Below are 17,487 nucleotides of genomic sequence, written 5' to 3'. Positions count from 1 at the left end.
CATTGACCAAATACTTCTTGAGATACAAGTTTTTGACCAAAATTCACGTTTACACCTAATTTGCATATCACTAAATGGGATCATTATATGCTCACTATTTTTTCATCTGTACACCCCCAGATGCATCCCTATTAAATTTCAGCCAAATCTGCTCAGTGGCTTCTGGAATGAAAGAGTTTTGACCAAACAGATACATTTTTAGATATCACTTATAGGACTATGTCATGAACAATTCTTATTCTAAACACCCCTACAAATGTTTCCACCAACTTTCAGATCGATCTGCCCTGTAGTTTTTGAGTTTAAGTTTATTGACCAAAAATCACACTTTTTGACCCAAATCACACACCGGTGTTAAGATCATCATTTTTCATTTAAACAATTTCCCAACTAGACATCAAAGGTAATACACCCATCAAATATCATGGCAATCAGTCCGGCAGTTTTTGACTTGTTTACTCACACACACACACACACACACACACACACACACACACACACACACACACACACACACACACACACTTTGCCATGCCTATAGCACTACTGAACCTTATCAATTAAATTGTGCTAAAAAGGGAAATGTTGACATTCCAAACCCACAAGAACACACACACCTATGTTAAGTAGTATGCGCAAATCTTTCACATCAAAATTATCAGATAATATATTTGGAAAAAAAGACAAAAACTTTTGACTTCTTGAGACAACGGAATTATTGTACATTGTATGATAGAATCATTTATAATTTGAAAAAGTAGGTTTAACTGACAAATAGGATGATGTTAAGTATCATTCTGCTTGAAAATGAATAAATGTCAGTTTTATTACATAAAAAAACATAACTTTTATTACAAATATCGGCATTATTACAAATGTTGGTTGTACAATGCTAGCATATACATTGTGATTATAATTATACAAATAATGTTATAAAAAATTCATCTGTTGATAATAGTTATACATAATCTGATCAAGTTATGTGACCATATCAGTGGATGAGAAATACTACATTTTGATTGATAAAACAACTTTTGCTACTCAAAAAAAAAAAACTGTACAGCAACATGCACTAAGTCAGTGTTTGTAACTCAGCAATTGCACCAAAATTAGAATGAGTAAAAAGTATATTATTGCATGTTAATGTAAAAAATGATTTGTAAACTAACTTTTTACATATTTCGTGATCATTTTATAATTATTGATTACAAACATGGACTTGATCTGTGTTGTTTCATATTAAGTTTTCAATTAGAAAGACAAGGTAAAGTTGTTTTATTAATTCTAAACCCAGTAAGCCTCCATTCACTACTTAATACTTAATACCCTGTTACAATATCATGATAAAGTATATATACATCCACTTATAATTTGATTATTAAGACATACCACAGAATCTGATCATGCATGAGTGCAAGTGTAGTAGTGTACTCCAGCTATTTGCATAAGTACTTGCAGTGTTCACTGCAGCATAGTGAGTGAAAGTGCAGCAGAAAACACTGCAAATACATATGTCAATTACCCCGGAGTACCCACATTGGCACTAACACGGCATGTGGTTCTGTTATTATTACGTATGCACTGCAGTGCAACTACTACTAGTATGTGTGCCCAATGGTGCAAGTAATCTCTGGATTTTGTGTAACAATATAGCTATTGTTGCTTCAAGGCTTTTCTGTACTAGCTGTACAAATGCCTTGAAAAATCCAAGATTAATATTTTGCCTGGTTCAAGTTGTAATATTTTCGAAATATAATTTTAAAGTGTAATAAGGCCTAAAAAAAAGTAGCGCCAATGGTGTTGTAGCACAACTGTACAGTTTTTAAAAATATTTATCCGCATGCTGATCCATGCTAGCTCAGACCACTACTACTACTAGACAGACTAGAAACGCGGCTTTTCCCTTGATGTGATGCTGTCACTTATTTGCTGTAGCAATATCTTTTAATCCTAATTAGAGGCCGTTGTTTTTGTATGAAGTTGCGTTGTTACGTTTTATCACATTTGGGCATGAGTAACTGCAATAATTGTAGTGTTTGATGTGATTTTGAAGACTTTCTTCAGTGTTTGTACTTTTTTTCATTCCGATGTCTGGTCTTGTTGCTAGACATATCTACATACAATTTTGCAATGCTCATTAATTTACCTTCCCATCACCGGTATTATTTTGACAGTATACATCATTGTTTACCTGTTGCTATGGGTATGGTTTTGTTGCTAAGGGCATTTACATATTTTAAAATGTGTATTCAATTACCTATCCATCCCTGTCGTTAGAATTGTAAAAAAACATCATTTGACTGTTGTTAAGGGCATGGTCATGGTTGCTAAGGCCAATTACGTAAGTATGACATGCTCACAATTTGCAGACTAACAGTAACACTTTCAGAATCATAAACAAATTTCATCTCCAGTAGTTTGAGAGATAATGCTCAATACCAAAATCACTCTCATCATCTACAAGACTGACAGACAGACAGACAGACAGACAGACAAGCATTTTAACTTGAACCAACCTGTAGTTCTGTGCTAAAGTTAGATAGACAATGTTACCAAGCAACCTCAAGCAGAGATTAATTCCAGTGCCATTCACACACAATTGTTACATGATGTTAAGTACCCCATGCAAATTTTAATGGTTAATGAGATCAATAAAACAATAATTTCTGCCTAATCTGCTCAGTAGTTTTGGAATTAAAGATTTTTGACCAAAAAGACACATTTTTATACCTAACTTGCATATTACTGATGGGACCAACATGTTATGAACAATTCTTAAGATATTTCCAAAACTGTGCATATTCTGGGTAATAAAGGACTGTGGCAATATCACCACATGATCATAATATCATTTACATTTTGAGCTGTTGTGGGTGACAAATGTGTAAATTACTCATTATCACAGTACAAGAGAATGAGTACAAACATCACCAGGCTTATATAACACCACAGTGTAGAATAATGTATTCAGCTTTCAAAAGAAGTCAAGCAATATCATGATCTACCATTCCTATTAACCCATTCATTGTATCATGGTATGGCAGTAAACATTCTTTTCAAAAATGTTATTTCAAAACTGGATAAAATTTACGTTGATGAGTGAAGCCTAAAGAAAGACTGTACAACTTATATTGAATGAACACTGATTCATTCATTCTTTTACCCATAACTAAAGCCTACCATATATACATTAGATAACAGCAAGTTAATTTCTATTTTGTGATAACAGCTTGTCATTTATTGGACTGGCATTTTGTTTGCTATTTACACCGATATGGTGTGTACGTATGTGTGTGCATGTGATGTGCACATGTGCATGCGTGCGTGTGTATGTGTGCATGCGTGCATGTATATGTGTAAACAACTTAAAGTCAAAAACCATTTTATAATTTTCATTCTACACTTTTTGCTGTATGTCCACGTGTTGTTGTTCCACACTGTAGTTGACACTTGGGGGTGGGTAGCCTCCCTGAGGGGGTGGGTAAGCTCCTTGGGTAGCTGGGTAAGCTGGTGGTGCTTGTGGATATCCTCCCTGGGGATAGGTTGGCGCAGGTTGCTGTGGGTAGGCCCCTTGAGCTGGTGGTGCAGTATACTGCTGTTGAGGGTATGTGCCAGTAGGATAACTCACGGTAGGCTGGGTACCTCCAACCGTGGTACTAGTAGTAGTGGTGGTGTTTCCTGTGTTACTATGGCGACAAAAGCAGGCAATACAGACAATACAAACGATGCAGCCAATCACACCAAGTACTGCCAAAATAATAGCTATCAGAATACCCACAGATATTGCACCAAATATGACTTCAACAATTTCTAAATAAACACAACAAGAAAGAGAAGATTGATTCAATCACCATTGACAGTATACATGTAAAAAGTGATATAACAATACATGCTAGACATAATATGTATACCTGCTACACTACAATCTACCAACTCACTGATTTATAACAAAATCAAGGAGTCTATGTTCTAGCTTCATCTTACTCATTACTGACTGAATCTGTCCCCTACAATAACTGCCTAAACTGTCTGGTGACAATTGGTAACTGTTACATTATACCAGATGTGAAATCATGCATGCCATTATGTACATATACAAGTTTGCATTTGATGCAATAAAAGAGTTATTTAACAAACTAATTAACAAACAAACAAACAAATAAGTGTAGCAATACAGAAACCAATAAAGTTTAATATTTTCATAGTTGATTCTTTAACATAAAGAAAGGTGGGAAACGAATAGAGACAGCAAATACACTGAATCTAAACACTGCCTTCATGGATATTGCAAATTACTTAATTAGTTCACATACAACCACTATCACAGGTATTCGACATATAGGTCATGGTGTAATCAATACAGTCTTCACATTAAAGGTGATTCAAAATGCTCAGATTCACTATCGCTAATTTGCTAGACGACATGTTTGTGAAATGCATTCTGGTTTTAAAACTTTTCAAAAGCGTCTGCAAACACCTTAAAATGACCTTTTTTCAGTCACTTCCCTTCGGATTTACTTCGAGAGTTTTTGGGTATTTCCGGTCCCACCTAGACCACAGGATTTTATGACGTCATAAGGAGACATGGTTAGCACGTAGCCTATGACGAGCGTAGTCACCAGGTGAATAAAACTCAACAGCATTGTGAAAAAATACATTGCTGGTGGTTGTAATAGACATCAGTAAACAAAAACTACACTCTACATGTCTTATTAACCAACATTTACCGATATTTACTCACACTTTCTGACTAATTGGCAGTGTCTGTGGGTATAAATGCTAAAATATGATCTCCCCATATTATGGCAAAATAAATCAAAACGGCTAGACTAGATATATAAACACTTGTAATGTCGCGTGTTTCACATTCATTGACTTTTATTTATCTGATTTTTTATTATTTGCTGACAAGAAGCATTACGATACCGTCGTGATGTTTGACGGCATCCCGGCATATTCTGGCCCACTCGTACCTCGTACTCGCGTCACCTTTTGAACAGTGCATTTAACAACAAAGTAAACATATTTCATCTCGAATAAATATACTAGCTATTAGAATACCAATGGGAAACTTCAAGAAGGCATATCGGGACATGTGCCACAATATATTTGTTGGTCCCATAATACATTAATTGATTCGATTTGCTCCGAGCATATGGAAGTACGCTCCGAGTCATTGCATCATGTAAATGGAACTGTGACCGACCTAATTTTGTTGTCCATATATAAAATGAGACTGACCTGTAAATTTTTCACAGTTTTCGTTGTGGTCTTATATTGTCACATGTTTGGCTTGTGAACACAAGTTTACATCTATTATTGTCTAGGACGTAATACTCTAGTCCGAGTCTGAAACCCATGGTATAAAACCTAAGAAACTCGCATTCCGATCGGACAGAACAGAAGTAGGTCTCATCGACTTGTTGGGGACTCGAATTATTGCTTGTTTTTATCACGGTATACAGGTGATTATTATATATCGGTAGAGGGGTAGTGTTGTCAAGTTTTGTGCAGTCATCGCGGCCGCGGCAGTAAGCTTATACTAGGATAGTTCCGCCGATCAAAGCTGAAGCAGTGTATGTACAATGTACGTATGGAATCGGGAGAGCACAGCGCACATTCGTGTCGGGTTAAATTTATCCACGTGTTGATGTAATCCATATTTATCAATCAGATATATTGTAAAATTCTTCACGTCGTACAGAAATAACGTCTCTAACTTCAAAACAAACCCTGAGAAACTGGACCGGACGTGGCTAGCCAAGTATCTAGTTGCAGGCTTTCTTTCATAACCATGTGCTGGGGTCACGACCTTGATTGCCGACGTCAATATTGTCCAATCATATTTAATATCATGAACACATCGCGATATTTGATTTGTTGGTTTCCTAAACCTTATACTTCGAATACCATGATTCGTTACAGAATTCTTCTAATGAATATTAAATAGGCTTGTTGCATTAAATTAAGTGATATGGCAACAAGGGAAACCATACAAGTTTTCTTCCAGCCGAGTTGCTAAAGTCATATAAATGACAACACTAAACTCACAAAATTTCCTCAATTCTTTACAATTTTATTGCTGATAATATGGCAATCTAATAGCTAGTATATTTATTCAAGATAAATATGTTTACTTTGTTGCTAAATGCGCCGTTCAAAAGGTGACATCAGTGAGTATAGTCGAGTATAGTGGGCTATAATATGCTGTCGACACCATGCCTGTCGAAGATATTGTAATGCTTCTCCTCGACAAATAATAAAAAAAATCAGATAAATAAATTGAAACACGCGAGCGACATTACAAGTGTTTATGTATATCTACACTGTAGTCTAGCCGTTTTGATTTATTTTGCCATAATATGGGGAGATCATATTTTAGCATTTATACCAACAGACACTGCCAATTAGTCAGAAAGTGTGAGTAAATATCGGTAAATGTTGGTTAATAAGACATGTAGAGTGTAGTTTTTGTTTACTGATGTCTGTTACAACCACTAGCAATGTATTTTTTCACAATGCTGTTGAGTTTTGGTCACCTGGTGACTACGCTCGTCATAGGCTACGTGCTAACCATGTCTCCTTATGACGTCATAAAATCCCGTGGTCTAGGTGGGACCGGAAATACCCGAAAACTCTCGAAGTAAATCCGAAGGGAAGTGACTGAAAAAGGTCATTTTAAGGTGTTTGCAGACGCTTTTGAAAAGTTTTAAAACCAGAATGCATTTCACAAACATGTCGTCTAGCAAATTAGCGATAGTGAATCTGAGCATTTTGAATCACCTTTAAATGGAATTCCAAATGAGACAACACCACTGATTATTAGTTTTGACATAAACACAGTCACTACATCTCTGTTCAAGATAATCAATTAAGAATTAAGTGGAAATACCAGATTTGGATAAGAAAATATTTTCTACTAGCTGAAACTAATTCCTCGAAGACCATGTGTATATTGTAATTGCTATACAAACCTGAGCATCCTCCGTTCTCTTCAAATGATTCATCTGAGTTATCAGGACAGTTAAATGCACCATCACACTGGAGGGAGGAGTCAATGCATAAATAGTCCGATTTATTTCCACATTTGTAACAATCATCTGAAAGGAGTAAATGATGATAATAATTTATTGCATCTGTACAAAGTCTAGTACATTACTATTAGTTTGGTAGCAATAAATATTAATAGAAACAAAAGTGCCAATGGCATTGTAGCACAACTGCTGAGAGTAAATTACTTTAATTTTCTATTATGATAATATGTGGTCTCGTTACTAGACATATTTGCATACATTCTTTGAATATTTACTCCCATGCCTACCCATCCATGGTATTATATCTACAATATACACCATTGTTCACCTGTTACTATGGACATTGGCTTCTTGCTAAGGACATTTGCATATTTCTTTTTAATGTTTATTCAATTGCCTACCCATCCCTATTCTTATAATTGTAAAAAAAAAACCTACCATTTGACTGTTGCTAAGGGTATGGTCATGGATACTAGGGCAACTTATGTAAGTATGACACACTCACAATTTGCAGACTAACACTTTAAGAATCATAACCAATTTCATCCCCAGTAGTTTGAGAGGTAAATTTAAAGTTCAATACCAAAATCACAGCATCATCTACAAGACAGACTGACAGACAGACAGACAGGCATTTTACCTTGAACCAAGCTTATAGTTCAGTGAACTGCCTTAGAGAATGTTTCCAAGCAACGTCAAGGAGAGATTAGTTGAAGTGACACTGACAAGCACTTGTTACATTATGTTACCAAGCAGTCATCAAAGATGACTCAGGCCCCCACAATGGCTGTTTATAGATAATTGCCACCAGTCATGGTAGTGTGATGTATTAGATTGTATGAAATATAGCTGCAATGGCATTGTAGCACATCTGTATGATTGATTGAATAATTGCATACATTTTTTGAATGTTTATTTATTTGTCTATTGTTATCTTTGCAATATAAATCATAATTTGGCTGTTGCTATTGGCATCTAATTGTCTGATGTGGACGAGAAAAAAATTAACAACAGTTCCCATAATATGTCACAAAACATTTTAAAGACAATCGACACTATGCAAGATGTTGGTTTCAAAACCACGTTTGCACGCTAAGATTAACGGAGAAACCTCTGTCATACCCCTAAGTAGCAGTTTCGTCAAGCTGGTGCATTGATCGTGTAAGATTGAGTCGCAGCATTCGTCAGTCTAATTCTGACATATCCAGAAAAATAAAGTAAAAACTAAAGTTTGTCCTCGTTATTGTATGGTTTGATGTTACTAGATTTATAAGTCACCTAAAATAATTTTTTCTTCAAAATTTAGAATAAAAACGTCATTTACGTAACGAAATTTCGAGCTATGAATAACTGAATACATTCATCGCTTGCGTCTCGATGTTTATGTACGGACGCCACGAGTTGCGGATCATCGTGATTTCTCAAGTCAACTTGACCATTGACTAATGTTACTGTACTGACAACATAAAACAGTAGTTTATTCTTTAGGAACATGTAACACAAATACCCATTTATCGACGACATAAAAGTCACAACCGTACTTCCACAACCCGGAAATTCAACTGCACTTCCCAAGGCCCTAGCCCTAGTATTGCCATGCCTGAGCTTGTAGTGTGTCGACTCGTGCGCCGAACTTGTAACAATTTCTAATCGTGGTTGATGATGCTTTGATACTCGCTACAATGTTACGATAATCTTGTTAGCAGACCTTCTGTTACCCCCGGCCGGGACTGTTAATGCAATATCATGTCCCTGAAATGACGACTGGGAGATGGAGTAGCAATATACGCAAGATCGAAACAAACACTGCGGCGCCCCCAATTCAACTACGCATAGGCACGGTCTGTGGGGCAAAGTGTCTCGTGTACCGATCGTTTGACTGTCTGGGTTTAATCGGCGTGAATTTTGATTCACCACCGTGGCGAAAGACTTGAAAATATTTTCGCCATTTCACATTTACGAGATTCAGAACCATATGAATGGGTGGCTCGAGCAAACATGACGATCATCAATATTAATCTATCGATTGATCATGATCATTTTCCAGGGTTTTCCAGGGGTAGGGCGCATTTTCCAGGGTTTTCCAGGGAGGGTTTGAAATTCCAGGGTTTTCCAGGGTTTTCCAGGACCGTGTGAACCCTGATTTTTTGAATGTTTGTTCACTTGTCTAAAAATCCCTATTATCTTTGTGAAATACACCATTGTTTGGTTGTTGCTATGGGCATGGTCATGGTTGCTAACGATATTTGCATACATTTTTTGAATCCACTTGCCTACCTGATGATGTTGTTATTTGACCAAAACACAACCACCGATTGGTTGTTGCTATGAGCATGGTTATTGTTGCTAGGGCCAAAATGTTTTGCAGAAAACCTGCAGAATAACACCTCTAGTAACATCTCACCAAGTTTTAGTCTCACTGACAAAGTACTTCCTGAGATTTAAGTTTTTGATCAAAATTCACATTTTTACACCTAGTTTGCATATCATCATGAAATCATTATATGCTTGATATTTCTTCATCTATACACTCCCAGATGCATCCCCATCAAATTTCAAATGTCAATAAACTAAAACTGCTAGCAGAAATTCCAACCTTTGAAGGCATTCTATACAAGAAATCATCAACGGAATCATCTCTAGTAGTTATCAAGATCACAAATTGATATTCTCTTCTGTTTGATGAATTGTTTTACTTGCCACAAGTTACATATTGAACAACTAAGTGGTGAAATATCATGACTTTATATTTGATAAGTCTTAGGAATTGTTTTACTGCAATTTTTATTCCAGTTGTCTTCCTTTTGGATTCTGCAGCCATGGAGATTGGTAAATAGACTAGTTTACTTGTGGTATAGTGCACTAGGTCACTAATTACTATCGATTGCATTGCATGTAACAATCTTTCATCTAACTTGCACATGAGAAATATGTGTAAAAGACTTGTCCTGAATGCTCAGAGAATGATATACTATTTTCAAAATCCTAAACAACAAACTTAAATACTTGCAAAAAAGTAACAACGAAAACACAGCTGAACCACTAGAAGCTTGACTTACTGTATGTAATATAGTATAAAGTGCATCACTTGACAAAAGCATACAAGTTCACAGCTGACAATGATTAGGGGGCCTGTGTCATTTTACATAGTAAAACTGAAGCACGACAAACATAATTCATGGATGAAAAACAAAGCAGTAATCTTCCTGAAACTATGGCAACACAACAGTCACTATTACAGAAAGGTATCATGGAAAGAGTGAAAACTATGGAAGATGTGTGTCATGATAATAATCTTTGCACTGATAATGATGACCATGATGATAATTCCAGCAATTATTATGTGTAGGAACAAAAAAACTTACTCTATCACCCTTACGAAAGGCATTCAGTTTAAATCTGGTTTATTTGAACTTGAATTGTTTATACACACAGACAGACAGACAGATTGACAGACGGTTTTCCATGCCTATAGCACAACTAAACCATAACAGACAGACACTTTTCCATGCCTTTAGCACCATATCAGTTCAGTTGTGCTAAAAATCGGGTCCAAAACATGTGTTTAGCCCTAATTTGCATATCACTGATGGGTCATCATGTAATTTGTATCTCTTGATCTGTAAATCCCAAGAAGCATTCCTGCAAAATTTCAATCAAATCAGCCAAGAAAGTTCTGGAGTACAAGATTTTTTACCAAAAATTAGCACCAATGGCGTTGTAGCACAACTGTACAGTTTTTAAAAATGTTTTCCCATATGCTGATCCATGCTGGGTATAGGTGTTCATTTGCTGAATGATTATCCATACATTACTGAATGTTTATTCATTTGTCTATTTATCCCTGTTATCTTGCAATATATGTGATCACTTGGCTGTTGTTATGGGTGTGGTCTTGTTGCTTGGCACATTTGCATACATTTTTGAATGTTTATTTATTTGTCTATAAATCTGTGTTATCTTTGCAATATATGTGATCATTTGGCTGTTGCTATGGGCATGGTCCTGTTGCTAGGCATACTTGCATACATTTTTTTGAATGGTTATTCATTTGTCTATCAATTCCTACTGTATTTTTGCAATATACGTGATTATTTGGTTATTGCTATGGGCGTGGTCTTGTTACTAGGCAAATAACATATATTTTTTGAATGGTTATTCAATTGTCTGTTCATCCCCATGGTTATCTTTGTGAAATACACCACCGATTGGCTGTTGCTATGGGTGTGGTCTTGTTGCAAGGCAAATTTACATACATTTTTGGAATGTTCATTCAATTATCTATTAATCCCGATCTGCCGAATAGTTTTCGAGTAAGTTTTTTTTACCAAAAATTACAATTTTCGACCCAAATCACACACCGGTAGTAAGATCATTTTGATTTGAACAATTTCCCAACTAGACACCCATCAAATATCATGACAATCGGCACATGCAGGAAATTTAACCTGTCAAACACAGTATGATCATAGAGGTCTTGATATGACTATATTTCTTTCCCCATTTATATATGTGACTTCTTATTCTTTGTACAAACTGTTTTTTTGAATGCCTAAGGACTGTGCATTTATATGAACCTGTTTTAATTCAGCAGTGCTAAAAACAGGCATAGGTTGCCAAGCACGCACGCACGCACGCACGCACGCACGCACGCACGCACGCACACACACACACACACACACACACACACCAGCGTGCGAAATTAACGCCGGTCTTTTGGCCCGAGACCAACAGATGCCGTATCATATTAAAGTTCAAAATCATTTAATCTGCAAATGGGGGGTGTAGACACAGGTCGTGAACATGAACTGCATTGAGTGTGGACCAGCAGTTTTCCTTAAGGACCAGCAGCATTTGCTACATGTCGGTCCTTATGACCAGTAGTCATTTTCCCTTAAGTTCACGCACTGACACACACACACACTGGACAAACAAACAGACAGACAGACATCATGCATATACTACTACTGAACCTATCAGTTCAGTTGAGCTAATAAATTTGTTGGGCAAGTGTGTAAACATAAATAAAACAGTAAGGTTTATTTTACATTTCAAAAGCTGTTTTGATAAAGTAACCAACCTTTTTACTTACAGTTTCTGGCAAGAAATGTTACACAATGCTAGGTGGTGCTGTGATGCACAGCATCTCTGTAGCAATGACATTGAATATCTATTTCACTATTAACTCTTTGAAGTTGTTTTTATGCCATACTCAATATAAATAGGTCCTACATTGTCATATGCACAAATTATAATTTTGTTAAAAATAACTGGGATATACTGTAACTTACCATATCCACCTTTAAAAGCTGCAAAATATGCTGTGAATTCTGGTTGAGAAGGGTTATTCTCATCCCTATACAAGTACATGGTAAACTTGTCACCGGTGGTTTTGATGGGTGGAGGCAAGAAATAACGTCCATCCTGGGGATCACATAAGCCAAACCGTCCAGTAAGTGATGAACTGAAACGGTCATCTCCATCAAAAATTTCCAGTTTATGATCCGAACAATTTGCCATTTGAGAATCAATGTCAAATGAGGCAAAGTAGATGTAGAATCTCTGAGAGTAGTCATACGCCTGGACAGTAACTTGACAATCAAAACCTCCAATCGAGTATTCATCTGATCTGATAGTACCCCCAGTACCATATACCATGTCATCACAATTCATCCAAAATGAACTTCCCATTTGGACTGAAAGTCAAATTAAAAACAGAAATATCATGAGAATATAGCTGAGAGAGAGAGAGAGAGAGAGAGAGAGAGAGAGAGAGAGAGAGAGAGTGAGAGAGAGAGAGAGAGAGAGAGAGAGAGAGAGAGAGAGAAAGAGAGAGAGAGAGAGAGAGAGAGAGAGAGAGAGCAGAACACTGAGGTAACTATAGTAACTGGAGTTGTATTATTTGATGAACCATTCAATTACAGATATATCAATAACTGTCTAAAATGATATCAAAAAGTCGATCATTACAACTGTGTATCATCAATTCATTATCAATCCATTATCAATTATCAATTCATATATTACGTATAACCTTCTCAAACAGGTTTTGTATCAGTCTGTTTAAAATATGATAAACAAGTCATTGAGAATGACATAGTCCCCGCTATGATTGGGTTTTAAGGAACTGCCAGTTTATGTTGTCATTTTCTTGATAACACTACTCTGATCACACAACAACACTTGTGAACCTAAATCAAACAGACTTAGATATCTTGTGTCTGCTTGTTGGACATGGAACATGTCTACTCATGTTGTGTCTCCTCGTTGGATATGGGACATGCCTATTCTTTAAGATGACATGATGGAATAAACCATTCGACAATACAGGATGGGTAGGGCATGGGGGGGGGGGGGGGACCTGCTCAAGCATGTCTAAGTTATGGCTTTGGACATGGAAAATTCACAAATAAAATACCCCAAACATTATAGGTAATAAATTTCATTATAATTGAGCAAGCCGTTTTTAAGAAAATGGTGACACACACAGACACAAACACACACACAGACACAGACACACACACACAGAGACACACAGAGACACACACACACACACACACACACACACACACACACAGACGCATGATGGACACTGTACCCGTATGGGAGGTAAAAATGGCCACACATAAGTGCTATTTTGAAAGTCTACTCAGTAAGTCAAGGTCAGGCGAATTATGCAGTAATTTATTGCATGATTCAGTAAAAGGCAATAAGAGCACTTAGGCCAGAAAAAATAAAAAAGCTGTTCAACAGGAAACCTAACCCATCACATTGGGTACCGTAGGTCATTTTTTTAAATAATGCTTGACAAGGATGTAAAAACGAACCATATATAATGATGGCAAAACATTTCAAGTTGAGTTTATATTTATAGTAATTAAGGCATTTTGAATTTATCTCTTGCAATTTTTCTGTATGGCAATCAATTTCCATCAGTTCTACAGTTAGGAAATATATGCAATTTACGGTTAAACAAATTTTGTAGCTTCTCTGACCCTCTCCTCTCAAAAAAATGTTAAGATCTGCCAAATGAAACTCCAGAATTATTTTAGCCACCCCTTCTATCATCTACACTACAGTGGAGATATAAAATTATTTGGTACATGCAAGGATAACAGTGATAACCAATTACAATAACAGTCCAAACAAGATTACAATCATTACAAAGGGTGTGGATTTCATACACATTATTGGAGATGTCTCATACTGAGCTGTAACCTATACAGGGAGGTACTTAGCCAGCCACCTTCCCTCTTGTTTTAGGAGAAAGACAATTATCACCTTGATTGAAAGGAGACACCTCCAAAGATGAAAACTTTTTTCAAAATAAGACAATGTAGAAGGCCATTTAGAGACATAAATTATTAAACCATAGACATAATTTAGAGTCTTACAATGCTTGAATATGGTAGAATTCAGACAACTATACTATGCAGCACATAGTATCTGGCTATGATGTGTACTTTGTTGTGGCAAAGCTGAAAAATATTTTGCAGATGTGCACTTGGTAAATTACTTCTCCTGAAGTTTAATTTGGTTCAAAGAAATCACAAATAAAGAGCAAAACATTTCAAGACTTTAAGACTTTAAGTCTTGAATTGTTTTGCTCTTTATTTGTGATTTTTTGGAACCAACTGAGACTTCCAGACTATCATCAGACTTTTGTATACCCAATGACTGCTCAGCCCCTTTGTTGTCCCTTTAGAGAATATTGGGGGAGTGCGTTTAGGAACAACAATCATCAGACTTTTGTATACCCAATGACTGCTCAGCCCCTTTGTTGTCCCTTTAGAGAATATTGGGGGAGTGTGTTTAGGAACAACTATCATCAGACTTTTGTATACCCAATGACTGCTCAGCCCCTTTGTTGTCCCTTTAGAGAATATTGGGGGAGTGTGTTTAGGAACAACAATCATCAGACTTTTGTATACCCAATGACTGCTCAGCCCCTTTGTTGTCCCTTTAGAGAATATTGGGGGAGTGCGTTTAGGAACAACAATCATCAGACTTTTGTATACCCAATGACTGCTCAGCCCCTTTGTTGTCCCTTTAGAGAATATTGGGGGAGTGCGTTTAGGAACAACTATCATCAGACTTTTGTATACCCAATGACTGCTCAGACCCTTTGTTGTCCCTCTAGAGAATATTGGGGGAGTGCGTTTAGGAACAACAATTCAACACTAACAACCGAGTTAAATAACGTTTATTGCAAGCATTTACGTGTATGCATCTTTTTATCAGAATCCCATGTCGCAATATTGCCAACAGTATAAGGAAGTGTCCAGATTTTACTTCCAGGGGGACTCCGGAGGATTTCCCTTTTTCCTTGTGTATTTTTTTCATGTTTTACATCTATTTATTCGGACTGTCTCACAAGTTCCTTATGCATTTTATTGTATGTATGTATGTGTATGTATGTATGTATCACTGTGTCTGTCTGTATGTATGTATGTATGTATGTATGTATGTATGTATACAATTACATAACACACACACACACACACACACACACACACACACACACACACACACACACACAAACAAACACAGCTTCAGCACCATGCCTATAGCCTTTGAACCTCTGAACCTTTGTTCAATTGTGCTAAAAAAAAAATAAACACTCATAAATAACTAAGTTTCTGTGTATAAATTTTTACAGGGTAAATCATTGTACTGAAAACAGAAAGAAGAACAACATATTTCCATTGGGCAATGCAGGTATACTTCATTTAAATACTTCACAATTACAACTGTTCTACTTTTTAGATACATATTGAATACAACTTTAGTTCCAATGCCAGTTTGTGTTGCTCAGCTTGTCAACAATGCAAGTATAAATGTGAACATTTTTATTGTTGGAAGGAATAGTCAAAAACTGAAATAATTTAACTATCAACAATTTTGCTTGTTTATACTTTGACTGATATATAAGTTTAACTTCTACTTCCAGCATTAGGTGATTTCGCAAACACAAAACGAATTGTAGATGACTTCCGACCCTGTGCCAACATAAAAAGCTGTATGCTTCAAACATGATGAAATTTCTATCTCGTTTTGCAGAGAAATACATTGTCAGCATAAGTGTTGTCAAAAACTACACTGAATATCTGATAACCTGGAGAGAGTAATAAACATTAGATTCATGTTCTAACTTCTAGGCAGTGATGGAGACAATTGTGATACTGATAGATCAGAAAATTCATGTACTGATGATAAGACTGATAGTGATTGTGATGAAACAAGTCTTGCACATCCTCGTGGACAAGTTACTTTGAGAAGTGCCAGAATTGCAGGTCGATTTATGTTGCATTCTAAAATAATCATTATTTTTTCCATAACACCAACACCCCCCTCCCTCTAGAAAATTGTGAATTTTTTTGTTTAGCCAATCCCCCAACCCCCCATTTTTCCTGAGAAAAATTAATGGTCCCCCCCCCTGAAAATCCTCCGGGGCCCCCCTGGAAGTAAAATCTGGACGCGCCCTAATAGTCTATGAAAAGTATAAGCCACAGGTAAAATAAATAGAATATGGGTGTGGCAATAAAATCTATAGTACTATCAAGTTAGTAAGAATCAAGTACAACACACTGTGGACTTTGAATGACCATCTTGGAGCAAGGTAGCACGTTCGTTCGTGTACTTCATGTTCTGGGGATAAAATGCAGAATGGTCAACATTTGCATGACGTACACACTGTGTACTGCGGCTACTGTGCGTACCAAGTCCAAGCGCCAAGGCTACGCCAGTACTGTGTGCCATTCCGCGAATCATAAAATCATGAGAACCTTTCAAGTTATTACACACTATAACTGATTGGCACTTACTTTCTGTGTTTATTGCAGTGGCTAGATCGATACCACATTGTGCGACAAGAATCGCAAACAGTACTCGGACAATCAGCTTTCCCGCTGTGGCTCCTTTCACTTTCTTCATCGTTATCGCCGCCATTGCTCTTACGCATGCGCATATATCCAGCCGATTATCGATTACAAATAACGACTAATTTGAGTGGATAAATATTATAAGGGGTGGACCATTTGATATCCTGGGGGGGCTTGGAAGGTTTCGGGGGAAAAAAAGATGCCAAGTGGAATTGCTTGAAAAAAATCCAGATATGAGTGGGTGATGGAAAAAAAAAGATGGACCACTGCTTCTAGAAAAAAAAATATCTTGATTGGGAAATGATGCACAGGTTCGAGTATACTGTTCAACCTGCTCGTACCTCTCCAACCAGGACACTTGTCAAATCATGACAAACAGTTTCAAACACATGTCAGGGACCAGTCAGTTTCGTTAGCCTGTGGTACATATATATATTTGTTCTTGTCTCTGTTTCTTTCATAAATGGTTTAAATATTACTTCATGTAAGGGTTCAAACATAACTATACGTAAAATTATACATATAATACATGTATTACCTAGTTACCACACTAGTTACAGAACATGCCATGT

General features: G+C 36.6%; 1 protein-coding gene across 1 annotated transcript; it reads right to left on the bottom strand.

Annotated features, from left to right (window-relative positions):
• Window positions 1–500: 500 nt before the first annotated feature.
• Window positions 501–16,982, bottom strand: LOC144438628 (uncharacterized). Its single transcript, XM_078127737.1, has 4 exons — window positions 16,859–16,982; window positions 12,326–12,730; window positions 6,975–7,100; window positions 501–3,810 (listed from the first exon to the last, which is right to left on the bottom strand). Exons 1-4 carry the CDS (start codon window positions 16,980–16,982, stop codon window positions 3,398–3,400), a joined length of 1,068 nt encoding a protein of 355 aa, XP_077983863.1. The 3' UTR covers window positions 501–3,397.
• Between the last annotated feature and the right edge of the window lie 505 nt (window positions 16,983–17,487).

Source organism: Glandiceps talaboti, chromosome 8, assembly GCF_964340395.1.
Source record: "Glandiceps talaboti chromosome 8, keGlaTala1.1, whole genome shotgun sequence".
In the NCBI taxonomy this organism is placed as follows: domain Eukaryota; kingdom Metazoa; phylum Hemichordata; class Enteropneusta; family Spengelidae; genus Glandiceps; species Glandiceps talaboti.
This window is presented reverse-complemented; position numbering and strand designations above follow the sequence as displayed.